Below are 27,119 nucleotides of genomic sequence, written 5' to 3'. Positions count from 1 at the left end.
AACAGCATGCAATTTAAAACTTATGGATTGCTTATTTCTGGAATTTTCCATTTAATATTTTCATATCGCTGATCACCATGGGTAACTGAAACTTTGGAAAGCAGAACTGCAGATAAAGTTTGGTTGTCCTCTATTTTATTAATATTAGGATCAATCAGTGTATTTAGTGTTGTCTTGTGTGATCTAATCACTTAATATTCGCTTTCATTTTGTTTCCTAAGTCCCTTAATTCATTAGAGGTTATAATGTGCTGATACTCTAGCATTTTATCTTCATTTAGGGGATGGAATTTTTCTGTAAAGAACTTTTTTATCAAGTATTTGCTTATCCTGAGGTACTGTTTGTACAGAAAAGGCAGAAAAAAATGCATGACTCTTTCCCTGTGTTTACCAGTTTTCAGAATAATGAGTTTGTTCCTGGTACCATCCAAAGGTGAACAATGAAGATTTTGTTTTGCTCTTAGTATCACTATGAATTCATGCATCTTAATATTGGGTTGGCCAAAAAGTTCATTCATATTTTTCTGTAGGAAGTTACAGAAAAACCCAAATGAACTTTTTGGCCAACCCAATATATTTGATATGTTTCCGTACATTACTATTAAAAAATTTGTTCTAACTGTCCCAGGTTTGGCCAGTGAAAGTCTCTTCAAATTGGCTCCTGGGTCGTTTGGCCCTGACTCCAGTAAGCTTTAATGTGCCTTTGTTATTTGATGTAACAGGCTGTTCCAGGATCATTCTTCCCTTGACCTGGAGTCAGCCATTTCTCTAAAGAGCTGTTTCCCTTTCATGGAAATGGTATTTAGAGACCACAGTCTTGCTGCTAGGCATTTTTTGTTGTTGTTCAGTCACTAAGTCATGTCCGATTCTTTGCAACCCCATGGACTGCAGCCATGCCAGACTTCCTTGTTCTTCACTGTCTCCCAGAATTTGCTCAAACTCATGTCCATTGAGTCGGTGATGCTATCTAACCCATCTTATCCTCTGTCATGCCCTTCTCCTTTTGCCTTCAATCTTTCCCAGCATCAGAGTATTTTCCAATGAGTCAGCTCTTCACATAAGGTGGACAAAATATTGGAGCTTCAGCCTCAGCATCAGTCCCTCCAATGAATATTCAGGGTTGATTTCCTTTAGGAATGACTGGTTTGAGCTCCTTGCAGTTCAAATGACTCTCAAGAATCTTCTCCAGCACCACGGTTTGAAAGCATCAGTTCTTCAGCACTCAACTTTCTTTATGGTCCAACTCTATAGGTTTGACTGTATAGATCTTTGTTGGCAAAGGGTCTCTGCTTTTTAATACACTATCTAGGTTTGTCATAGCTTTTCTTCCAAGGAACAAACGTCTTTTAATTTCATGGCTGCAGTCACCATCTGTATTGATTTTGGAGCCCAAGAAAATAAAATCTGTCACTGCTTCCACTTTTTCCTCAGCTATTTCCCTTGCTAAGGATATCCATTTGCTAATAGGTTGGTTATTATTTTTAGACCTTTTCAGTGAACAGTTAGGGTATGTATTTGGTTTTTTTTTTTTTAATGTATATCATGAATTCAAATTTATATTTCTAAAGCAGATTTGTAATTACAGCATTTTTAACTTCTTGGCTTTTCTATTTGTATTTGTCTCATCTGGAAATCTTGATTCCTCACAACATTAACATAATTCTTAATTGATTTATATTTTTAAGATAATACCAATATGATAATTGAAAACTATTTAATATTTCTTAACTTTTATTTTCTAGGAGTTTGGCTATTAATGTGATATACAAGTTTGTTTGCTTTATTTTGCTTTTTAGTTGTTGCTTTGTAATTTTGGGTTAATTTTGTTTTGTGAGAATTTAAAACATTTGCATAGTTTCAAAATTCAATCTGCAGTATTCTGTTCCTTCCATCCCACATATAGAGGTATCTGTCATTTCTCTTTACAACTTGAGAGTGTTCCTAAGGCTGTCTAGCGTAGTTTATCTGGTCACTCCCTGTTGACAGACATTTGGTTGTTTCTAGCATTTTGCTATTGTAAGTAAGCTATTTATTGACATCTGCCTTTTTTGCTAACTCTTTTAACTTTGCCCGAGTAGACAAACAGTATCTTCCCAGTTAATTTTATAACTAACAATATTTGGGATTTCAAAACTAAGATCCTGATTTTTGTGTATCAGGAGGCCATTTTTTAAGCTGTGTTTTTGTGTCTGACACACAGTCCTTAGCAGTGGGGAGAAGAGAAGCATTCCTGTCCTTAGGAAGTTTACAAAAGAATGTAACTTGAAACGATGCTGCCAGTATGAGACAAAATATCATTAAGTAGTAGAGTGTACTGAGTGTTCTGAATATTTAAAGGTGGAAGTTTAATGAAGAGAGCTATTTGGAAATAATTTTCAGAAAGGCTTGAGAGGACTTACTAGCTGGGCTGACATTTAGGTTATTCTCTTCAGTGTCAGCATTGCTTCGCCCAGTTCATGTAGGGAAGGATTTTAATCCTGGCTATTTCCAACTTCCTTTGTAAGAGGGATAACTTCTGTGACCGGGAGTTCATTTGTTAGCTTCTGTTGCACTGCAGCATGTGGAGTCACAAGATGTAAGTCAGATGGATGCCCTCAGGCCAGGCACGGAAACCCCTTGGAGGCCAGTCTGTAGTGCACAAGGCAGGTAGTGCAGTGGCCGGAGCCTGGCAGCGTAAGGCGCTGCTGTGTTTAAGCGCAGTGCCCTGCAGTTCCCCTCGTGAGTTTTCTGGCGAAGCCACAAGACGCCTGCCTGCCCTTGCCTTTGCCTTCCGTGCTGGTCTCAGTTGTCATTGAGGCGTTTTCATCCTCTGTGGAGTATGGTTCTGAAACAGGCTTTTACTCACCTCCTCCTTCCTGGCCCCCTTCCCCTACTCAGTTTCAGGCAGTACACCCAGCAGCCCAGCAACCAGTGATCGCTCAGTTCCCCGTGGTATCTCAAGGAAGCTCTCAGCAGCAGCTGATACAGAACTTCTACCAGCAGCAGCAGCAGCAACAGCAGCTGGCCACAGCCCTGCATCAACAACAGCTGCTGACTCAGCAGGCTGCCTTGCAGCAGAAGACGACAGCGGCGGCCGTACCGCAGCCCCAAGCACAGCCGGCCGCAGCAGCCTCGCCAGCCCCTGCCCAGGAGCCAGCGGTGAGAGTCAGCCAGAAGAGGAGCCCGCAGTGAGGGCTAGGGAAAGGGTGGGCAAGAGGCGGCAGCAGCTGGTGAGGGAGCTGCTGGACCAAGGCTTGGCTGCTCTCCACCCTGGTGGTTAAAATGTTTGATCTTTTCCCAGTGTATCCAGGAAAAGGATGAAGTATTCTATAGAAGCTTAAGGTTTTAGAAAAATGATTCTAAGTTGCTGATGGACAAGTGAACTTGTTTACAGGACATAAATAAACTCATAGACATGGAAAACAAACTTATGGTTATCAAAGGGGAAAGGAGGGGAGAGGGATAAATTAGGAGTGTGGGATCAATAGAAGACAAACTTTCCCGTTTCTCACCCTAATATTAGACCAGTGGGAAGAGCTGTCCTTTGTGTCTACCGGTGCCAGTGTCAGCAGTCAGAGACCAAAGTAGATTTAGAGCTAATCCCTGTCCTGTCTTTAGAGGGCAGTGTGACCACTGTGGCCTTGCCAGTCTCAGAAGGTTCATGTAGGCCCCCCACCTTAACCCTGAGTTCTGACCGTGTTGTGCTTATTCTTTGTCTTGAATGACATTACTGGCCACTTCATATGAAGTGATGTATGCAGTACCTTCAAGAGCCTGCTTGCTGAGACCATTTGCTGTGGCCTGATGCCCCTCTGGGCACCAGAGTGTCTGACTGTTATTTGAGCCATCTTGTCAGTTTAGAAATTGGGCATGTTCACGTCTATATATTGGCTGAGTTTAGAATCAGGACCTCTACACGCTCTTCTGATTCACCTCCACAGGTATATCCTCAGGCACATGATACTTTGGCTTTTAATGAGTGCCCTTAATTCTGTACTCACAGAGTGACAGTAATAGAAAACTTTATAGTGATGGAAAAGGGCGTTTTACATCCCCAGTTGATAGAGTATCACAGCTATTATCGTTCCCGGGCAAGTCCAACCAACAGAGAAACAAGGAAAAGTAAGAAACTGTCTTTCTAAGGATTGATTTCTAATAGAGTTTTGTCACCAATCTTAAACCAGAAAACCTACATCCCTTCAAAAGTAAGCAGCACCATAAATAGTCTTCTCTGAGTCTCAGCTAAATGTGTGCTCAGTGTCTTTACACCTTCATTTCTGAAATAGCTCGATCTTCCTGCGGGCGTGTGGTAGACGACCATTCTCTGTTTTTTTAACAAGTAACAGAGTTCCTCTTGCTAATGGAAAAACAGTTTTTAAAAAATTATCGTATCATGTAGCTGAGATTTTGTCTCATCCAGTCCTCCTCTAATGGAATTAGAAGCTGAGGCCCAGGCTAGAATGGGAATCGCCCGAGATACACAGACTGACAGCAGCAGAGCTGGGGCAAGATTGAAAGAATCCTGATCCATGTTCAAGGGCACCAGCAGTGCTCATCCAAGGTTATGACAGTGCTGCCATTGACTGTACACTTCTCACGGGAACCCTCTCTGCTGGCCGTGGACAAAATATCCACTTTTCCGGGAATGAACTGTGATCCTTCTCCATGTTTTTTGAATGAAAAAATACTTGGGCACTTTGTTCAGGGGTAGTTGGTTAAGAGTATGGAGAGGGGACAAGAGCAGAATGGGCTTCAGCTAGGAGCCAGAGAGTTTCCTGGCCTTGACCCTTCCCTTCTTCCCATGACTTTATAGGACTTACCTAGAGAAGCAGGTAAGTGAATGTAAATTGTACCGTGCAGCCCTTTCACAGCAGGGATGTGGCCGTATCCCACAGAGGTTTACTGCAGTCTTAATGATCAACACAGGCATGGAAGCAACATTCCTCATTCCAACAACCTAACTATGCAGTCCTTAAAAGTCATGGTTATAAAAGTCTGTACAACAGTATGGAAATGCTCATGGCGTAATGCTAAAGGAGAGATGAAATTACAGGAAGAGTATGTCCTTGAAATAGACATAAATATAAGATACCAAATAAGAGATAAGAACAATTGTACTAGAGTAGTGGAGTGGAAGTTGAGGTGGTTTTCCTCCCCTTGTCTGTATTCTTATATTTCTTGATGTGATTATACTTCTTTCATAGTTACGTGTTTTGCTTTTTAAAAAATCTTTGGCAAGATAGACATGTTGAGTCTACCTTGCTTCTCTCCCCCTGTGTTATGTGTCTCTCTCCTCCTCTTCCATAATCTCATTTTTGGATGAGGAAGCATCGTTGTGCAAAAAAAGAGAGTCCTGAGCGATAGTCGAGACATGGATTTTGCCCTCAATTGACCTTGTGACCTTGAGCAAGCACTTAACCTCAGGGGGCTTTGGTCTTATCATCTCTAAAACGAGGGAGTTGGAATCCATGCTGTCTTAAGATCCCTCTTGAGTCTTCAGTCTGAGATTCTGATTGGAAGTAAAACTGCTTGATAAGGCTGTTGTGGGATGTGGCTGGATGGGTTGCAGCCACTTTGAATTGGTAGCTGTGGTAGGATAAGGTGTCGTCATGACAGAAGCATGTGTTCTCCAGTGTGCGGCATACAGAGAATAGGTGAGAAGAAGGGAAAATGTTCTCCGAGTAGTTTGAACTCTTCAAAATAAAGCGCCTCAACAGTTAAGTACCCTTTTCAGAGTAATGGATGTCCTAAACTCCAAGAAATAAGCAAATCTAGTTCTGTCCTTAAATCCCTTCTTGTCCCTGCGGGGACTGGCTTTAGTTAGGTTGGCTGTTGCTTCCTGGAGCCCTGAGGAAGTTGTGGAGCTGGAGCTCTGGGCTGCTTCACAGAGCACTTTGCTTCTCCCTCAGAGATGCAAAGTGCTTTACCCTCTGACCTTAATTTGATCAACATTAGAACCTTATATTATTTCATTCATTCAGTTGGTGAGTGGTTGTGTACTCTTATATGCACATAGCTTGCCTCAGTAAAATTAAAGCCTGAGTCGGTATAAGGACAGAAACCTCCAGGCTGTCAGCATCCTGATCCAAGTAGCTGGACACTAGTTTCTGGAATCTCTCCCAGGGCCAACCTTTGAAGACATAGAATGTAGGAGCTGACCTGCAGCGTGGAGGGACAGCTCCAATCTGAGATGAGAGACTGGAGGGAAGGGATAGTTCAACCCCTGAGGCATTGAATAGTCTTAAGTTCCTTTATCTCTGGATTGACAGTTAGGAAGAAAAGGATTAGGTGTTCCTCTTTAACCTTTTTAATTTGATCATTTTCTTGACATGGAACTTTGTAGATCACGGCTTATGCTTAAAAACTCACCACATGGGAACAAGGATGTTCCCTCCAGTTTGTTTTTCTGTGGTGACAGTGCATCCTGCCTGCCTTCTAAAAAAGGCCCACATCTCATATTATTAGGTCAGTCATCATCAAGGGCTTTTAAATTTTTTTCTTATTGTCCTCTACCTTGTTCTTTGGTGCCATTTCCAAAATGAAGATTATAACAGATTAATCCAACTGCCCCCATGCTTACATTTTCTCAGAGGTCACTGCAGAAACAGAATCCTGTAAGACCCATCCTGTCAACGAAACAGAGTGTTAACAGCAAAAGCAAAAAAGAACTGCCATTTCTTAATCACAGTGAAATTCTGTCTCACTTATCTCTAACTAGTAGTCTGTGTTCTCTCAGAAAGTCAGGGATCTCTTAGCAGAACTCACTCAGCTCAATCGTGTTTTAGCTGGAGGTGAGCCTTTGTTGGCTTGTGACTCTGGTAGTGGAATGCTTGAAGCCTACCCTTTGGAGGCATTCTGAACGAATTTTGAAAGCAGAAAATTGTCCTTTAGGAAACTTTCTAGATCTTTAGACCTAGGGATGACTTCTGCAGTCTTTGGGTCGACTTGCGTATGGTTACCTTGTTTATTATTGCTGATGAAGACTGAAATGTATATATAAGCACCAGGTAAGTACTCTGTTGGTATCAGGCTCAAGGCTGCATCTCAGATTTTCAAGGAAGCCTAGACAGTCTGGGTGTTATGGAGAAACTGTGCCATTTGAGCCATATGTTAGCTCAAACATGGCATTTTTTGTTATGCTTGTCTGCTTATTTGTTTTTCTTCTCCTCCCCCACCCATCTCCCCTCTCTTGAACACTTTCATCTCTCTTCCTAGCAGATTCAAGCCCCAATAAGACAACAGCCAAAGGTTCAGACAACCCCACCTCCTACCATCCAGGGGCAGAAACTCGGATCTCTCACTCCTCCATCATCCCCCAAAGCCCAGCGTGCTGGGCACAGGCGAATTCTCAGCGACGTGACCCACAGCGCAGTCTTTGGGGTCCCTGCCAGCAAATCAACCCAGCTGCTCCAAGCAGCTGCAGCTGAGGCCAGTCTCAATAAGTCCAAGTATGTACTGCTTCTGTGGGCAAGGGCTGCTGGGGGGCCATTGCTGTATAATTTTTGCTATGTACATAATTGTGTATAGGTGTACGTATAGGGGTGCGTGTCTGGGTTTAATGAGAAACTGAATTTTCCTGTAGTGCATAGATCAGACCGATCTTAAAAAATAATTTTTTACTTGCCTCACTGTTTCAGTCTCTCATCCATCCCATACCGTATAGAGTGTTTTCTAAATTCTTGATCTCTACAAGCCGATAACATTTTCTTGACTCCCCATTTTCTGTGGAATAATATCTGAACTGACTGGTTAATAGATCAAGACCTATTGTATCACACTGGTAGAACTGCCAGTTTCCTTCTGTTCCACTTAGGAACTGCTTGTTTGTTCATTAAGATCCATGTACACAGTTATTTTTTCTTTGACCCTTCCTCTAGTATCATATATAATTTTGTCTAAACTGTCTTTTGAGCATGTATCACACTGTATTATTTGTTTGTATGTCTAGCTGACCTGGCCTGTAGGTTCGTCCGTAACAAGCACCATGGTTTAACCAAGCTTAGTAAATCTGGTGACAGGCTCTGTGCCTGACATCAAGTAGATCTCAATGAGTGTTTGTTGCGTAAATGCAGTGTCAAACCCTCAACTTTCTTGGAACCATGTACTAAAGTTAAAAATTTTTAAGTCATTGTTGCTACTGCTGCTAAGTTGTTTCGGTTGTGTCTGACTCTGTGCGACCCCATAGACGGCAGCCCACCAGGCTCCCCCATCCCTGGGATTCTCCAGGCAAGAATACTGGAGTGGGTTGCCATTTCCTTCTCCAATGCAGGAAAGTGAAAGTGAAGTCGCTCAGTCGTGTCTGACTCTTAGCAACCCCATGGATTGCAGCCTACCAGGCTCCTCCATCCATGGGATTTTCCAGGCAAGAGTACTGGAGTGGGTTGCCACTGCCTTCTCCACTTTCTTGGAACCATGTGCTAAAGTTAAAAATCTTTAAGTCATTAGCTAAATGCAAAGGGCATCAAGAGAAACTTAAGAGGAAATTAGGTAATGACACCCAGGAGCCCAGGATGGTGGAAACTGTCTCTATTGCTCTTTAACTGTGATGGTGTCCACTGATGCAGGACCCTGACAGATGTGAGGCAGCCAGAATAGGCCTCAGCCCCTCTGGGGCCAGTTGTTACAGTGGTCACCACAGGGTGAATGAGCCCAGCAACAGGTTGGTTTGGGATCCTGAATGAAAGAACTCACAGATGAGGCCAAAAATCTAATAAGCGAGAGATTAAAGAAGTAATGAGAGATAGTGAATCACAAAAGAAAGAGAGATGTTTGTTTCACACAGTGGAAAGGGCATCTGTGGAAACTTCCATTGCCTCGGGAAGACCTTTTAGAAAAATACTGTGGAAGATGTTGGTTAGACTTAGAAAATAATTTAATCTTGAAACAAGAAGAATAGATTGACCCTTTTCAACCTTCATGTATCTTTTTATTTCGTGGGGGTGGGAACCTACCTAGGTCTGCAACCACCACTCCTTCAGGCTCCCCTCGGGCCTCCCAGCAAAATGTTTATAATCCTTCAGAAGGTTCTACGTGGAATCCCTTTGATGACGACAATTTCTCCAAACTCACAGCTGAAGAACTGCTAAACAAGGACTTTGCCAAGCTGGGGGAAGGTGAGTAATCAGTATCTTTTTGAGGGTATTGAACCTTAATTCTAGAGGGGTATGCCTGTGAAAATGTAGGTTTGGACCCAAGACTTGACTTTGAAGTATGTGTGCAAATCAATTTATATTTTCACCAGAGCGCCGAAGTCTTTTTTTTCCTCAGTAAGTCCTGGTTGTGTTGTGGGAGCAGCAGGGAGAGTTGGAAACATTTAGGACAGGTTTGGTAGCAGAGATCAGTATGATAGTGTCAAGCACATTTACTCTTTGGAGGTGTGTGATGGCACCTCCAAACAGTAGCACCCTCAAATCCACTGGCTAATATGAAAGGCAGGATGCCTACACACACACACACACACTCTTTCATACACACACACACACACACACACACACACACTCTCTCTCTCTCTCTCTCTCTCTCTCTCTCTTCCCGCCAGAAAACAACTGTATATACCCTGGGAAAAATTCTACAATATGATACAGTTCAAAAAAAAGTACCTTAGTGTCAACAAAAGCACAGGCTAAAAGAATGATCAGAATAGAGTGAATGATAAGAGCTTTGATCAAACATTTTAGTTTTGTTATTTTATGGACATGATTTAAAATATGTATAGGCTTCCCTGGTGGCTCAGTGCTAAAGAATCTGCCTACCAGTGCAGGAGATGCAGGTTCAATCTCTGGGTTGGGAAGATTCCCTGGAGAAGGAAATGGCAACCCACTCGAGTATTCTTGCCTGGAAAATTCCATGGACAGAGGAGCCTGGCGAGCTACAGTCCATGAGGTCGAAAAGAGTTGAACACGACTTAGCGACTAAACAACAACAAAATCCATATGCTTTCTTGCCCCCTTTTCTTTTTAGTCTTCACAGGGAATAGGATTTAATTTCCTTTGACATTCATTGTCAGTTTGTGCTATCATTAGGTAAACCAGCTATTGCTCTAGATTATAAACAGAAACATCTTCATGGACTACTGAAAATTAGTATTTTGCACTCTATTAAGTGACGCCCTAGTTTTAAAATTCTTGTCTCTATTTTTTAATAATTTCCTGTCACTCTTCTTGTTATTCAGCTGTTGGCTTTTACATTAAGCTGTTGTCATTGTGCCCATCCCTCATAACATCTCACTACTGCCATCTTTCTTCTCACTCGCTCTCCTAACTGCTTCTAATGTGGAAAACAGATTATCACACTCATTAGAATTATGTAGAGATAAATGGACTCAGTGTGAAGGCTGAAGGCATTCTGCTGTGAGTAATATGCTCAAGCTTTAGGGCTTCAGACTTCCTTTCTTTGCTCAGCTGTTTCTCAGTTACTGCAGTGGCTAGATAAGGACCTTTGAATAGCCAAGGTGTTGCCCTTCTGCGGTAAAAATAGTCAAGAGTGATGTCAGTTTGGAGGATGCTCTTCACCTCCTGCCTGGGTGTGCATTGTGGGATTCTCCTGGGATGAACTGAGTGGTGTTTTGTCCCTCCAGGCAAGTATCCTGAGAAGCTTGGAGGCTCTGCTGAAAGTTTGATCCCAGGCTTTCAACCAACCCAAGGTGATGCTTTTGCTGCTTCCTCATTTTCTGCTGGAACGGGTTAGTATGGCAGACATCTGTAACTCAAGACTTCACTGTTGTTACCTTCCCACTACTGGGTTCCAGTCCACAGATGACCCTAGCATGCCAGCGAGCCCCAGATCCTGGGGTTAACATATTTTCCTTCATTCAAAAGATTTCCTAAAAATAGATGGTGATTAAAAAATGATCTAGAGTTTCTTTGAATTAGATTGTCAGAATGATCTGGCAGTTATATACAGGATTTGTTCTCTCAAGTCCATAGACATGTTTTTAAGCAAATATTTCTAAATTTCAGAAACATCACTCTGTTACTGTCTTGTAATTGCTTAGGTTCTTTGGAATGACTGGGAGGATTCTAAGAATTAGATGTTCTGTCCTATATCTGAGATTCTGCTATGCTTGTTTTTGTGCATGTGTGTCTGTGCTTCTGGGGAGAGAGAGAGGTCTTTTTAAATGAGACTTTTAAAAAATTCTCGAAGTAATAATAAAAACCTAATTTTCCCTTTTATTAATAAACAATATGTTTTATTTAGTAATTTATAGGAAAGTACAGAGAAGAAAGTTAAAAGCCCCATGATCTCATCCCCAAGAAATTAACACAAGAAATAACATTTTGGATACCATTTTGATGTCTCTCAGTAGCAGTTAATCCTTTTAGGGTCACAGAGTTCTTTTGAGAATCTGAGGAAAGTTATGGATCTTCTTCTTTATGAACACACAGGTGTCCACTGTTTTGTACACAATTTTCACCCTCAGTTTATGACTCCAGCATACATTTTTATAGTCACATTTTAAAGCCTGATTTTTATTTTAAAAATTTAGCATTTTTTCCCTTATATCATTAGAGAAACTCCTCGAATGTAACTTTTAAATTGTCTACATAAAATTCCTTTATATGGATATATCCTAGTATATTTAACCAAGTACCTCTTTCTTAAACGTTAATTTTGTGTCAACATTTTACTGTTATAAATTCCTCAGCAATGGATGTAAGGTTTTGACTATGTTCTTTGTAGGATATGGAATCTGATATCCTTCAAAATTGATCTTTTAAATTATATTGATTAATTACTGATTTTAACTCTTTATATTCTTTCTTCCTGCTTTCTTTATGTGTGTTAGTAGTTTTTCTAACCTCATAAATTTATTTCTTATTAGAACTTTGGCTGTCATTCCGTAATATTTAATATGTAATGTTGTCTTATTCTTGTTTTCTGGACATTTTTAAATTTAAGTTTTGATTTCTTTACCCTAAAGTTACTTAAGATATATTTTAGTTGCATTGTGATAATATGGCCTCTGTAACTACAGAGGTAGTTCTTGCTATGGAGGAGCTTTCTGTTGTCCAGTTTGTTATTCATTTTGTGTACATTATATGGGAATTAGTTTTCCATGTTGATAAATATTAGTCTATAACATGGTTTTTAATGGAAGAATAATAGCATTGTATTTAACATCACTTTTGACAAGTACTTGCTGCTGCTGCCACTCAGTCGCTTCAGTCGTGTCTGATTCTGTGCGACCCCATAGATGGCAGCCCAGCAGGATCCTCTGTCCCTGGGATTCTCCAGGCAAGAACACTGGAGAGGGTTGCTATTTCTTTCTCCAATGCCTGCTGAGTTGCTTCAGTCGTGTCCAACTCTCTGCGACCCTGTGGACAGCAGCCAACCAGGCTCCTCTGTCCGCAAGGTTCTCCAGGCAAGACTACTGGAGTGGGTTGCCATTTCCTTCTCCTGATGAATACTTAGGTTGTTACTAATTTTCACCACGTAAACATTCCTGAAGCTAAGTTTTTATTTATATCCTTTACCATTTCCTTAAGATAACTTCTAGGAGATTATTTGCTAAATCAACAGATATATATGTATTTAGGCTTTATGATACCTATATCCAAATCACTTTCCAAGAATGCTAATCAAATTTTATTTCAATTAACAATAGATGAGAGTAATTTTCACCTCATTTTCCCACCCAGACCAGCTTAGAGGTTTTAGATAGAGGACACTGTTTACTGGCCATTTTTATTACTTTTGGAATTTGTGTTGTTTGTGTCCTTTTTTTTATTGTTCTATGTTTGTTTTGTTCTTATTAATATGTAAGAGTGCTTCATGTGTCATATATTGTAGGCAATCCTACAGTTTGTCATTTGTCCTATATGAGTATTATTTCATCTGACCCTCTCAACAACCCTCAAAGGTTGCCATACCATCTGCATATCAGTTATGGTTGAGGTGACTGAGTACAGACTAGTCTCTTTCCCAGAGTCGCATAGCTAGTAAATAGCAGAGTTAGGACAGCTAGTGTCCTAACATTTGGCTCTAGAACTTCCTCTCTCAGGTATTCTGCCTCATAATAAGGCAAATTTAGTAATATTTTCCTAGAAAATCATCTATAGTTTCAAAAATTTTTTAATAAGGTGGAAGAGCACATTGAAATCTTTTGTAGTATTTTCTTGCCATACATCAGTTTTATTGTATGCATTTGTGTTGCTCTTTTTCTTGGTAACTCTAACTAGAGATTTGCTGTTTTATTATCTTTCAAAGACAACTCTATAGAACTGTTTTTCTGTCTTCTAATTCTTTGACTGTTGCCGTTATCTTTTTGATTACAGTTCCCTTTTTTAGGCCCACTTTGCTGATTTCAAAAAGAATACATAGTAAATTTTTTAATTCTTTAAAAAAAAAATTTAGAGTTTTTCTCTCAATATAAGAGAGATTTTCAACCAGCGTGAGTGTGGGGAGGGAGACTGTAATCTCCAGGAAGACTTTTTCACACATAATTTATTACTCCCTTGTCGCCTTTTTCCAGTTGCCCACCCTACCCCACCTTTTGAGGATTATACTGTTATTGAGAGTGCTTTCTAATAGCTGTGTGTTTCCCTTGTAAGAAAAAACTCAAGTTTTAACTGTATCTCATAAGTCTTCATATGATGTTTTCAGTATTTTGAAATAGGCATTGGAGTTATTCGGAAGGTGTACACTTCAAATATTAAATAGTTAAAACTTTTTGTGCGTTATTTTTTATTTTTAGCTTTGTTGTCTGGTCTGTAGAATTTTTAAGTTTATTGGTATTTTGGTCTGGCTTAAAGTGCTCAGGGTTGGATATTTAGTTTGACTATACCAGATGTATAAAGCATTGGTCATTGTCCTTGAGATGAAACATCACAGTGATGACCAGTTATGGTGTGGGTAGGAAAAGAGGGTCGTGGAATAGCTCTAGGAGAGTCTTCTTCGTTGCTGAATCCCAGCATTTAGTACAGTGCTTGGCTTGGTACAGTCTTGTTGAGTGAAGGAAAGGAGTTGCTTTCTGCCAAAGGATAGGAGCTTGGATTTGTCAATGTTAATGACAAAGGTTCCTAATCATTTTCCATCCACTTCCAGTTTTAATGCCTAATTCTAACTTATTGTATATCTTATGTTTTGTTGTTTGTATAAACTGTTTTTTTAAAGAGTTGTTTTGTGCTTTTATTTTTGTGTCTTCTCCCCTTTATGCTTACTTTGAAGACTATAAATAGCAGTTTTTTTAAAGGCCTAACAATTAGAAAACACATATTTGAGTAAAATTAGGGCTGTAATAAAAGTGTACATATGTTGAATACCTGCTACACACTAAGCCCAGTAAGTGCTTTTATTCACTTTATCTCCAGTGATCCCTCACAACAGCCCACAAGAGCCTGAGTGACCTGCCCAGGGTCCCCGGTGGAGAAGGGCAGAGTAGAGATTTGTACCTGAGAGCCCAGCACAGTAGTGGTAGTCATAAACACATCTCAGAAATCTTATAGATCAATGACATTAAGCTTTTGCAGACATAACAAAACGTCTTTTTCTCTCAGTTTATGCAGCATTTTCTGTGAACATTTGGTATTTTCTCTATGTTCATATTTGTAGTGTGAATGAAGAAGAATCTTCACTCTTTACAAATGAAAGAAAATTATATCTAAGTCCCAGAAATGAATGTGTCCCCATTTGATGAAGTTCAGGGTGGCAATACTTTCTGGAAGGTTTCTAATCAAGCTCAGATGGTTCACTGATTTTAGACCTTCTAACCAACCAAGGGAGGAGCTCAGCAGGAAATGTGGCAATGAGGTGGGGAGGATGACACAAGGGTTATCATTAACATTTTTATGGTAAAAGCTGCAAAAATGTTACTAAACTATGTCCATACATTAGAGGAGAAACGGGCAGATGATTAAAACTTGACATTGTACCTCTTTTTTTAAAATAGTTTTTGGTTGATAAATTATATACATTCATTTGCTGAAACCCCAAAGAAGCAAGATTAAGAAACTCATAACCCCACTCCAAGAGGAAAGCATTGCTAACGTTTTACAATATTTATGTCCATAGTTTTATTTCTGCATACACACATTTTTCAAAATGAGTTATGCCAGTACTACTACTAAGTCGCTTCAGTCGTGTCTGACTCTGTGCAGCCCCATGGACTGCAGGCTTCTCCGTCTGTGGGCTTCTCCAGGCAAGAACACTGGAGTGGGTTGCCATTGAGTTATGCTATATATATTTTTTCATAGTTTGTTATTTTTCTTTGAATATATTTCATTGTATCTCATTTTAATATATTTCAAAGACTTAAAAGCTGTGATTTTTACCCTTCTCTTTCTCCATCAGCCTTTAACGAAGCTTAGTTAGAAGCCCACTTTAATGATATTCTCAAAATGACAAAATTAGATTAGGAGAAGAGTAAGGAGTGGGTGTACAGGGAAGATTTTTGTCTGATAGAACAGTTGTGTATTATTGTTGTGGTACTTAGACTAATTTATACATACAATCAAATTACAAGGAACTGTGTGTATACACACACATACACACAAATGAATACATGTGAAAACTTACATAAATGGGATAGAGGTTAGTCAACAGAATTGCACCAGCGTCAATGATAATGAACTACAATTATAAGAACTCGCCACTGGGGGAAGCTGGTTCACAGGGTTCTATGTACTGCAACTTCCTATGATTCTATAATTATTTGAAAATTAAAACTTTTTTGTACATCCACTTTATAAAAGGCTAGATTAGATTTTAATTCAGAAACAAACTGATTATTAAAATGCAAGGTACAACATGGTAAAGTAGGAACTAGGAGACCTGTGTTTTGATCATGGATCTGCTGGTGGACCTCTGGTTAGTCTCTTAACTTCTGGGCTTCATTTTCTCTTCTGAAAAATAAGAAAATTGTGCTAGAAAATCCTGAGATCCCTTCAAGCTCTGGTATTCCTTAAGGTGTATAGACTTTTTGTAAATCTATAAGTTTGCCAAATACAAAGTGAATGCCAATAGTATGGTAGAGGTTGTCCAGAGGTTAGGGCTTGTCTAACCTTGCAATAGGCAAGAAATCTGTTTCTGTCTCTGTTTGCCTAGCATTACATTAGACATTTGGTGATAGAATAGAATTCAGTCCCTAAAGGACCTCAAGAGGGAAATGGGTACAAAAGAAGTACCTATACACATATTCTAGATTACACAATAGAGTTTGTTTACCTACCAAAATGTGTGATGAGGCTAGTATTGCTGTAGGAATTCTGAAAGGCATCTCTCTAGACTGCAGTATCTAAGGAAGAAGAGAAATTTCAGATGTACAGCTATCCTAGTTTTATCATTAACTGCATCTCAGACTGTGCTGCGAGGACCAGAGTGTATATCTCATACATATTTTGCTATTACATTGAATTATATCCACTCATTTCTCTTTATTCTGTCTCTAAATTTAGACTTACTTTATAATTTGAGTTGGGTTAATAGATGGTAAATACATCTAGATTTACTTGATGTTTTCTGCTTTTCTCTTTTTTCCCTGTCTCCTTGACCCTTCTTTCCCCTCCAACCAACTCCAGCTGAAAAAAGGAAGGGTGGGCAGACTATGGATTCTAGCCTTCCTCTTCTAAGTGTATCTGATCCTTTCATTCCTCTTCAAGTACCTGATGCACCAGGTAGGTAAATAAAACTGAAGTTAAGTTACATCGCAGGGCCTCTTGAGAGTTCTGTTTTAAACACAATGAGAACAACCTGCAGTCCAAGACCTAATAATAGGTACTGTTGTATATTTTTACTGTGTCTCAATAAAAGGGACAAAATTCACTTGGAAGGCACTTATCCTTATCAAAGACAGTAAATTCAGCTCAGATTATACCAAATTGTATTCCACATCCTATCAGTGTTAAGTTTCATATCCTTGACTGTGTTAATGGTAATATAAAGGGCCTGTGTATTGCAAAGAACTTTTAGTCCAGTGTGATGATAACAGTGTATGTGGGGGGGAACCTACAAGCACATGATGGAAGGAATAAAATCGTAATAGTATAGTATACTGATTGGATTATGAGTGACTTCCTGTTCCTGTTTTGTTCTAATGTGTTTTTATTTTTATAAGATAAAAATACATAATGAAATTTGATAGGGAATGAGTCAGGAGACCTAGGTTCCACTACTTTCCACTGTCGGAGCTTGACTTTTCATCATCAAGATAAGTAGTTCTCATCTCCCATACAATCTGCCGTGTACTGATGTTTAAGTAAGCAGTCTGAAAAAGTAAGAAACGGTTAGCGTGGTCTGATTGAAACAGCTTTCAAAACAATGCTTGGATGCTTTCCAGTTTGGGTTCATGATGCCAAAGATTTCCCTTTGCTCCCCTCCTCATTCTCTTAGGGGAAGAGGCACATGATATGAGGGACAGAAGTTGCCCTTTCCTTCTTGATCAGTCCCTTTCAAAAAGCAAATAGATCCAGCCCCTTAGAAATAACTGGAGGTCATTTTGCTGTTGATAGTTTTTCTTTTTCCTCATTCTTACTCTTGTCGATTTCTTGAACTAAAAGAATCTGTTTGGTTTTTTCTTCTCTCTCAAAATGTCAGAGGGATTTATTTGATTGATTGCTTCATAATTGGAAGGGATTGTGATGTGGAAATCCTCTACTTACAAAACAGACCCACAGCTAGGGTACCAAGACAGTTTCTCTTTCTTTAGATAGTTTGTTGACCCTTCTAAGAAGAAGCAGAAATTTGCCTTAATCAGGTAGTATTGTGTATAACTGGCTGGACCTGGGGTAGGTCAAAAATACTTAAAATCATTAAGGAATGACTCAGGTAGGGTAGTTAAAGAAATGAGAAGAAAGGTGTCAAATGGAGGTCCTTTTCTCTGTTGCATCTTTCAGGTATGCCTGGCAGGGCCTAGACAGGCCAGTTTGAAGCAGATACCCCTTCAGGTTCATGCCTTGTTCTTACCCAGATAGGCCATGAACTGCAGAAGCTGGAAGGGTGGCCTCTTGGCACAAGCCAGAAGATGAAAGCATAAATCATACATGTTACTCCTTTGAATTCTCAAATCACTGAGCAAAAATCCAGGCTTCTTACCACACCCACAAGGCCCTGATGATTCTGGCCCTTGGCTGCCCCTCTGCCCTGAGCTCAGAGCATTCATCCCCTCACTTCTTCCTTCAGTAAGCTGACCTGATTCCCACCCCAGGGCCTTTGCACTTTGTGGTACTCTGCCTGGAAAGGTTTTCCTTCTTGTCAGTCGACATTTGGGTCTTGAGCTTAAATGCTGTCTTCTCAGTGAGGCCCAATGTGGTCCTGTGGGCACTGTCAGTCACGCTCCCTGGCTTTATTCTTCACAGCACCTATCATTACATTGTCTGTTTTTACTTCTTCATTGTCTCTTGTTTGCTTGTTCAGTCCCCACCAGAACGTCAGGTCCTGAGGAAGGGACCTTGTCTGTCTTATTTGCCAGCGTACTGCCAGTGTCGGGAATACTGCTGGGCATAGCTGGCACTCACTGAGTATTTGCAGATCAGTTGAATAAATTAAATAAAACCTGAGGCTGAAAGGCTTTTGGCAGTCCCATTACTCTCCATTTCTGTCCCTGAACACCAAACCCCAGACTCCTAGCTCCATAGCCTTCCATGTGTGACTCTGCCAACCCCGATCCAGGCCTGCTACCCACTGTTTGAGGAGATATAAACAGCCCACAGCCCACATGTCAGGAAGCTGCCAAACCCCTGGATGAAAGTAGTAGCTAAGCTCAGCAGATCCTCAGTTCCCTCTTTTCATGCTGCTGTCTGGAATTTGGGCTAAGGATGGCAAGTGACCATTGTATCTGAATATTTCATTTACTTCAATGCCCAGCCTGTGGCACATTCAGCATTCTGTTATAGCTCTTTATCCCCATATCCTTCTGCAGCATCTCGAAATACTCCAGTGAGGAAAGGGCTGAGAATTCAGGGTCTCTGGTCCCGTGGCAGACTGCGGGTTTGTCTCCTGCCCCTCAAAGCAAGCAGTTGGTCACTCTCTCCACCCCATGGTGGACACTGGTCAGGTGTATTGGTTGGTTTGTTTTACATACGTACTTTCCCCTCCAACATTCATCCTTCCGGGTTGGTGAGAGTCATGGAACCTCAGTCTCCTGACAACTGTGTCTTTTATGACTTGACATTTATTTTATGCTCTTTAAATGTTTACACATATAATATCCTTTGAGCCTACAGATAATACAAACGGGTGGGTGTGTCACGCAGTCTCTTGCCTTGTGAGTGAGGAAGGGAGGCCCTAATTCTGTGTGACTGAGCTCCTTGCTCTTTGTTGGCCCACAGCCCAAGGCAGCTAGTGGTCTCCTTTGCATCCATCCCAGATCAATCAGGCCTTTGACTAGAGAGCTCACCTTAAGGTTTAGGGAAATACAGGAATGGATTTGAACATGTAAGAGCTTGGTTCTAGCCACTTAGTAGCTAGGTGGTTTTAGTCAAATCACTCCAACCCTGTTCTTGCCTGAAAAATTCCATGGACAGAGGAGCCTGGCAGGCTACTGTCCATGGGGTTGCAGAGAGTTAGACATGACTGAGCGACTAACATTTCACATGACATAATGCCTCATGGTTCATCCATATTGTAGCATATGTCAGAAATTCCTTTCTTCTTAAGGCTGAATAATATTCTATTGTGTTTTGTTCATCCATCCATCAGTTGACACATGGTTTGCTTCTGTCTTTGGGCTGTTGTGAATAATGCTTCGGTGAACATGACTGTGCAAATGTCTCTTCAAAACTCAAGATTCTTTGGGGTATGTACCCGAAAATAGAATTTCTAGGACGTATGGTAAATCAGTTTTTAGTTTTCTGAGGAACTGCCATACTGTTTTCCACAGTGACTATACATCTTTACATTTCTGCCAGCAGTGCTCAGAGTTTGAAGAAAGGATTTTTATAGCAACCCCTTCATACTGAGCTTTCGACATCAGTGTTCCACAAGACTAAGCAGGAACACATTAGTTGCCCCATGAGCGCTACTTCCTAGAATTAATAACTTAAAAAAAATACTTCTTGGCTTACAGCCCTCTGTCTTCTTTCGACAAGCAGGCAAGAGAAGCTGCATTTCCTTAGTGGTTTGTTGTTAAGATTGGCATTCTTCTCAGAGCTATTTGCTTGGCATCTTCCTCACTTCCTACAGCCATCTTGTGATATTAAAAGGTCCAAAGTAGATCAAAGTGCGTGCCTTTACTCTGGAAAGTTTTTCTTCCCACAGATTCAGTTCTCTAAAATGGACTTGGAATGGGTCATGGAGATTGACTTTTGATTCCAGCGTGTAGATGTCACAGACAGTTTAGTGCCTGGTTTCTCAGTGATAGGAGCTGTTTAGAGTGGCTAAATTCTAAAAACAGCATCTCCTGTTACAAGACTTGAGGGCTCACACCCCAAGTCAACAAGACATACAATTTCCAAAGCCACAAAGCTGGAGAAGCCATATCATGTTTTTTGATGAGGCTTGCTTCTGGCTCTTCTCTGTCTTAAGTTCATTCTGCTTTATTCGTCATGCCTATTTCTGATTAGGGTTGGAATGGGCCCTGAGCAAGCCCTTAGTCTTATTAGTCTGTATAAATAGATATCTATCCTCATTTTTGAGATTTTAAGAGAGAAATTTTACAACTTGCAGTATTCCCTGGTCTCATGCCAGGAAGTGGTTCTGATTATCTATCCTTAGACTGGTTTATGAAGAATTTATTACCCTTTTTGTGATATATGTTTTCAGTAACTAAACCTTGAGAGAGGGGGATCTACATCTGAAATGGATGATTTCCTGCCCCCAGCTCCAGCAGTTGCCTTCTCCTCTCTTCTCCTAGTCCCTGACGCCATTTGACTTACTTTGAAGGAGAGGGGTGGTGCTCAGAGAAGACCCTTTCACTCCCTCCTTCATTTCCAAGTTCTAACAGTCCTCTCCTTCAAAAGCAGTCTTGGTCTCCACTGTCCAGGCTAACTAATTGTGCATCCATTTTTCTTTAGCAGTCTACCTTCTCAGTCTTTTAACTGTGATTTCAGTGCTTTTCCAAGCACTTAACCTGACTCATTTTTGAGAAGCCCAGGGACTTGGGAAAGAACTGATTATAGTACTGAGAATGTGATAGGAAAATACCACCAACAGGAAAATATGAGTAGACAATTCATAAAATAAAGTATGAATTATCAGTAAGTAATATTTTTTTAAAGTTCACTATCATTTAATTGGTATATATAATATACCAATTATAAAGCAGTGAGGTGCTCAGCTTCTGCTGTCAGCTTGGTAAAGATGGAAATAACCCAGTGCCTCAGGCTTAGTGAAGGGATCAGAAAATGGACACACTCTGATCCTGCTTGTGGGAACATCATTAGTACAGCTCTCGGGGTGGATAATGTGGTCTTTGAGATTTTACTTCCTTATTGACAGCAGTTCCTTTCTAATACATTATCTCCATGAAGACCTGAGTATGCTTAAATATTCATTGAACAATCAGTTTATATAGGAAAAGAATGAAAGAATATTTGTTTAAAACTCAACAGTGGAGCTTCCCTGGTGATCCAGTGGTTAAGACTGCCTTGCAATGCAAGAGACACTGGTTTGATCCCTGGTCAGGGAGAGCAACAAAACTTGTGAGCCCCAACTACAGAGCCTGTGCTCTAGAGCCCGGGAGCCACGACTGCTGAGCCCACGTGTCCCAGAGCCTGTGCTCCGCAACAAGAGAAACTGCTGCAATGAGAAGCCTGCACACTGCAACTCGAGTAGCCCCGGCTTGCCGCAACTAGAAAAAAAGCCTGTGCAGCAACGAAGACCCTGGGCAGCCAAAAATAAATATATCTTCCCAAAAAACACTTAACAGTGGCTATCTCTACAAGGGAAATTTGGGGTAGTTTTACTTTTATCCTGGAGCTTATCTATATTTCCCAAATTTTATACAGTAAACAGATATTATTTTTACACTAAGGTAAAAAAAAAAATTGCAGTTTGTTCTTTTTTCAAATGAGAAGCAAGCTTAGATATTCCCCCCAGCCTCATTCCCTGTTCACCTGGCTGGGCATGTCTGAGCTGAGTTTGCAGGATGAACAGCTGTCTGCATTGCCCAAAACCTGCCACCTTGGGGCCACTCGTTTTAGCTCCTGCCCATGTTACTGAGGAGCCCTCCAGGTGTCCTTCTCTGCCGTCAGTACCAGTTCAGAGCTCCAGTGTCATCATTCAGCTGTCTGTGTTCTAAGCAACCAGTTCCTACTTCTTGATTTTCCGCTCACATTGTATGATTGAACTTTTAGAGGTTGATAGCATCTTTATCTTCATTTTATCAGTGGGAAGACTTAGATCCAGAGAGACAGTGATTTGCCCAAAGTGCCACACAAACTTTGTGCAGAACCCAGGTCCCCTGGTTCTTTTTTTTTTTAACCTTTAATGTTATTCTTTATAAAAAATCAATTTATTTGTTTTAATTAGAGGATAATTACTTTATTGTGATGGTTTTTGCCACATTGACATGAATTGGCAGCAGGCATATGTGTGTCCTCTCCACCTGAGCCCCCCTCCCACCTCCCTCACCTGTTTTTCCTCTACATGCTGCCTCCACCTCCCACTTCACATTATTCAAGGAATTCTGCTCATTCTATTCTCATACCAAGGCATTTGAGAAAATTCTAGAATTTCACCTATTTTTGCTACTGTAATCTCACACCTCTTTTATGTGCTAAGTATTTCAATTTATAAACACACACACACATTAATTTCTAATAAATATGCCCATTTAATCCTGACAACCTTTTAAAGTAGTCCTTAACCTGTATTTACAGGTGAGAAAACTGATGCTTGGAAAAATTAGGTAACTAATGTAAACTCAGGCCCTTTGGCTCTTTCATGTTGCTTATTTATTTGAGAGGATTTTGCAGACTCCAGCTGAAAATGTACAGTATTGCAATCAGAGATTAGATAAATAATAACCTCCTCAAATCCAGGAATTTTCTCCCCTTTCCCTCCAACACACATGTAGAATCTGAAGCCGGATCTGAAAATATCAGAGTCAACCTAGGAACTGATATAAAACTGGATCATTTTCTTCTATCCATAATTGTCCACTGCTTTTCACATATACTGCAATAAGATGGAGTCATGGACTTTTGATTCTAACACAGAAGATATTGAAAACTCTTGTAAAATGTTTCTTAGGATGATTTGATCATTGCAAAATGCAATTTATGAATTATTTCTTGGTTTCACTGGTCTGTCACTTTGTGTAATTGGGAAATAGAGTGTGAGCCTCTATGCATTTCAAATATGAGCTGTCCCAGAATTTGGGTTTTGTTTTTGCTCCCCAAGGAAGCCACTTCCCATTATTCAAGTAAAACTATAGAAGTCTTTGTTAGATGGCAACAAGTCATACGGTGGTGTGGGGCTTGGTCATAAGGTTTTGAATCCTAAAGAATACTTCCCGAACAGTTTCCTAGATTCACCACCCTCTCTACTCTTTTCCTCTGTCATAATACACAGCCTCAGAGTGTTTTTATAAAAATGTGAGAGAGGCGATAATTTGTAAAATGAGGGATATCAAAACCAGACCTTGATACACTTGGGAGGCGTCTAGGCTGTGGTTTAGAGGTTGTCAGCCTCCTGTAGCCTTTCTTTTAATTTCTCTTATAATTTCTCATCAATTTCTCCATTTACAGTGACCAGAAATGACCGGTAACAGCTTAAAATTTATCTTCTAGGAGTCTGTACACTTTTATTTGTGGCTGTGCTGCATCTTCACAGCTTTGTGCAGGCTTTTTCTCTAGTTGTGGCGAGTGGGGCCTGCTCTCTAGTTGAAGTGCGTGGGCTTCTCGTGGCAGTGGCTTCTCTTGTTGCAGAGCACGGGCTGTAGGCGTGTAGGCTTCAATAATTGCAGCACGAGGGCTCAGTAGTTGCAGAACACAGGCTTAGTTGCCCTGAAGCATGTGAGATCTTAGTTCCCTGGTAGGGATTGAACCATGTCCCCCACATTAGTGGGCAGATTCTTAACCATTGGACCACCAGGCAAATCCTGAGTCTGTGCACTTTAAAGCAGTTGAAGCCTTAGTTAAACCAGAAGGATGAATCTCTGTATGTGAAGATCTGGGTCCTAGTCCTAGATAATTCTGTGACTTACTTGCTAGAAGATCTTAGGCAAGTGGCTTCACGTTTCTGAAGCTGTTTCCTCATGTGCAAACGAGAAGGCTAATTGGATAAGATCTGAAGTTCCTTCCAGTGTCACCATATCTTTTATAACTTGACCATTGTGCATGAGACCATGTCTGTGAAAACCCCTTCTCCTCTGGTTATGAAGCTAGGCAGACCCTTTGTGCGGCATGGGGAGGAAAGTTTGAAGTCAAGTCCAGGCTCTGCCATGTCCCATGTGTGACTTTGGACAGGTCACACATTCTCAAGGTCTCTGATGTCCATTCTCAACTGCATGGATATTCCCGAACTCCAGGGGGTTTTGTGAATAATGAATGAGAATGTTTGGCATTGAACTCTGCAAATGCAGGTGACAACCTTTGTTATAATAGCACTGAGTAATGGACTGCCCACTCTCTCTGCAAGATTGCTGGTAGTGAAAGAAGCTGTTTCTGCACAGGCTGTGGCCTGGACTGTCACTCTGTGTTTTGTGCCTATTTTAACTCTGATCCCCGCTTCTCCCTCCCTAGTTCCATATTTGAATATTCTTAAGTAGCAGTGACCATACAGATTATCTGTGTGAGCAGCCTGTTACTTTGAGGTTTGGTCAATAAAGAAGCCTCCTTAAACATGGCCCTTTAACCCACCCCCACCCCATTCTATCTCACCATAAATACATATGCATGTATGCACACACGTATTCTTTTACCCTCTCATGTTTTTTGCTAATGGCTAATAAAAAATTAGATTCTTGTTGAAGGACCTGCCTTTCTGCCATCAATCCTCTGTTCTCCCCACCTCTCCAATGAAGCCAAAGGCAGAGATGTGACAGAGGACGAGAGGGAACCAGAACTGGGGATCAGAAATTAAGAATCTACATTCCCTGCCTTCAAGGGCTGTAAGAGAAGTGAAAGCAGAGTATTCTAGAAAGTTCCTACTGTGACAGAGAGTGTGGGGAAAGGCTTAGAGATGATGTCTGAGTGACTAATACAAAAAGGTTGGGGGGGTAGGTGTCTGCATTTTACAGGTAAGGAGATCCGTTTCAGGAACAGCCCCAGAGTCACACCCACTCACTGGACAGGCCAAGACAAATAGGCCTCCGGTGAAAGACAAACAAGACATGTGGGCTTTTTACCTTTTGTCCAGGACTTCATAAGATTGCAAATGTCTGAGTGCTAGAAGTGAAAAAAGCAGATCATCGCCTTTTTTTTTTTTTTTTAACTTGAAAGGTCCTTATTAGGGGGGAATAAAACCAAAGCCAGTGCTCAGAATAATGAAAAATTAGATTTGGGGGGAAAACCATCTTACTTTTGCCAGTATGCAGAAAATTGCCCAAGAAACTTTAAACATCTTTTCTCACCATGTCATCTATAGTTCAAGAGTAATGCTGATGTTAGTATGTTCGTGTACTTGGTTAGAACCCTGAGTTTTGTCCTCTGCTGCTCAGAGGCTGCTTTCTTTCTTCTTTCCTTCCTTCCTCAGTATAAATTAGGTATCAGTGAGAAATGTCACTTACTGGTATTTAATTCCAATATATCCGCATATTATAGTTTCCAAAAATGGTAAGTTGGTTTCACCTATAAAAATGGCTTTTTCTGCAGTGTTAATTGTACCAAAGCAAGTTATCTTGCCAAGACACTAAAATCCATTATTTTGTTTCATCTGTGCAGTTATAGATCATCTCAATTACAGGTCACCTAAAATCTGGCTTCTGTCCCTCAGTGAATATCTGTTTCATCTTTGCTTATCTCTATTCCTAATAGCCTAGAAGAATACAGATTAAGATATTATATACACACAATTGTCACTGCTTTTTCTTAGATGTCTTAGTTTTATTTTAATGGCACTTTATTTCTGAGGTAGAAAAGACATTGTTGACAGGCCTGTACTTAGGCAAGTAATAGAATTTGTGTGGTCTCACTCAGTCTCTGTAAGTTAAAGGAAGTATGAGCTCTTAATTCCTTTCTTTCTATAAGAGTCTGTGATTCATTATTTTGTGTCAAGTTAATGCTCTACTTTTAAAAGGTAGAGAGTTGTTGAAAGAGTTGTCTATAAAGACTTGTCTTGGAAGGAAACAGTGTGCATGTTATCACACATGAAGTTATCAGGTGTGACAAATCCGGTGGCTTCTAATGTCCTTTTGTTCTTTAGCCAAAAGACATCAGAAGTAATCCACCTGCAGGCTTAAGTGAATTTTATAAGATTTGACAGTTTAATAATGAGTACTGGGAGTGTCACACGCTGTAAGTTGGCGGACAGTAAATGATTGTTGAAGTTAAACCTAGGTGTGGTTTCATTGCTTCTCTTGGTGAGCTATAAACCATTTCTAAGTGCAAGTTCAAAAAAAAGGGGAGAGATTCAAAACTAAGCTCAGAAAGAGATACAAACACACAAAAACTCATATGTGTATGTTTATGGCAGCTTTAGTAGTAATAGTTGTTAGTCGCTCAGTTGTGTCCGACCCTTTACGACCCCACAGACTGTAGCCCGCCAGGCTCCTCTGTCCGTGGGATTCTCCAGGCAAGAATACTGGAGTGGATTGCCATTCCCTTCTCCAGGGGATCTTCCTGACCCAGGGATCAAATCCGAGTCTCCTGCCCTGAAGGCAGATTCTTTTCTGTCTGAGCTATAGGGATCCCTATGGCAGCTTTATTTTTAATAACTAAAAGCTGGAAATAACCAAAAGTCCATCAGCTGATGAATGAATCAACAAAATGAAGTGCATTCATACAGTGACACTCAGCAGTAAAACAAACTGCTGATATGTACCACAACATGGAGGAATCTCAAGTGCATCATGCTAAATGAAGGACATCAGAAAAGACCACACATTATGTAGGTGATGGTAGAAAAAGCAAAGCTACAAGGACGGAATGCAGATCAGTTGTTGCCAGGGCCTGGGGCTCAGAGGAAGGCATTGACCAGAGAGGGGCACACAGGTCCTTTTTGGGGTGATGGAAACCTTCTGCTTCATTATTTCAGTGGTGCTTGTGTGTACATTTGTCAAAATTCATCAAATTGTACTCTTAAAATTGGTAACTTGTATTCTTATTC

The 27,119-nt window shown here is 40.6% G+C and overlaps 1 protein-coding gene across 4 annotated transcripts in view; it reads left to right on the top strand.

The window, feature by feature from the left end:
* The window catches only part of AAK1 (AP2 associated kinase 1), a 173,129-nt gene that overhangs the window by 122,386 nt on the left and 23,624 nt on the right, over positions 1-27,119 (top strand). For 2 of the 4 annotated variants that reach the window (XM_055540537.1, XM_055540540.1), the window contains exons 13-17: positions 2,877-3,137; positions 7,194-7,426; positions 8,934-9,091; positions 10,555-10,659; positions 16,493-16,588. In XM_055540537.1, the coding sequence (XP_055396512.1) occupies positions 2,877-3,137; positions 7,194-7,426; positions 8,934-9,091; positions 10,555-10,659; positions 16,493-16,588 (853 nt within the window). The remainder of the gene's footprint in view (positions 1-2,876; positions 3,138-7,193; positions 7,427-8,933; positions 9,092-10,554; positions 10,660-16,492; positions 16,589-27,119) is intronic. The other 2 variants (XM_055540541.1, XM_055540539.1) reach the window with 2 other exon arrangements.

Source organism: Bubalus kerabau, chromosome 11, assembly GCF_029407905.1.
Source record: "Bubalus kerabau isolate K-KA32 ecotype Philippines breed swamp buffalo chromosome 11, PCC_UOA_SB_1v2, whole genome shotgun sequence".
NCBI classification, from domain to species: domain Eukaryota; kingdom Metazoa; phylum Chordata; class Mammalia; order Artiodactyla; family Bovidae; genus Bubalus; species Bubalus kerabau.
The sequence above is the reverse complement of the archived record's forward strand: the minus strand, read 5'-3'. Positions and strand labels throughout refer to the sequence as shown.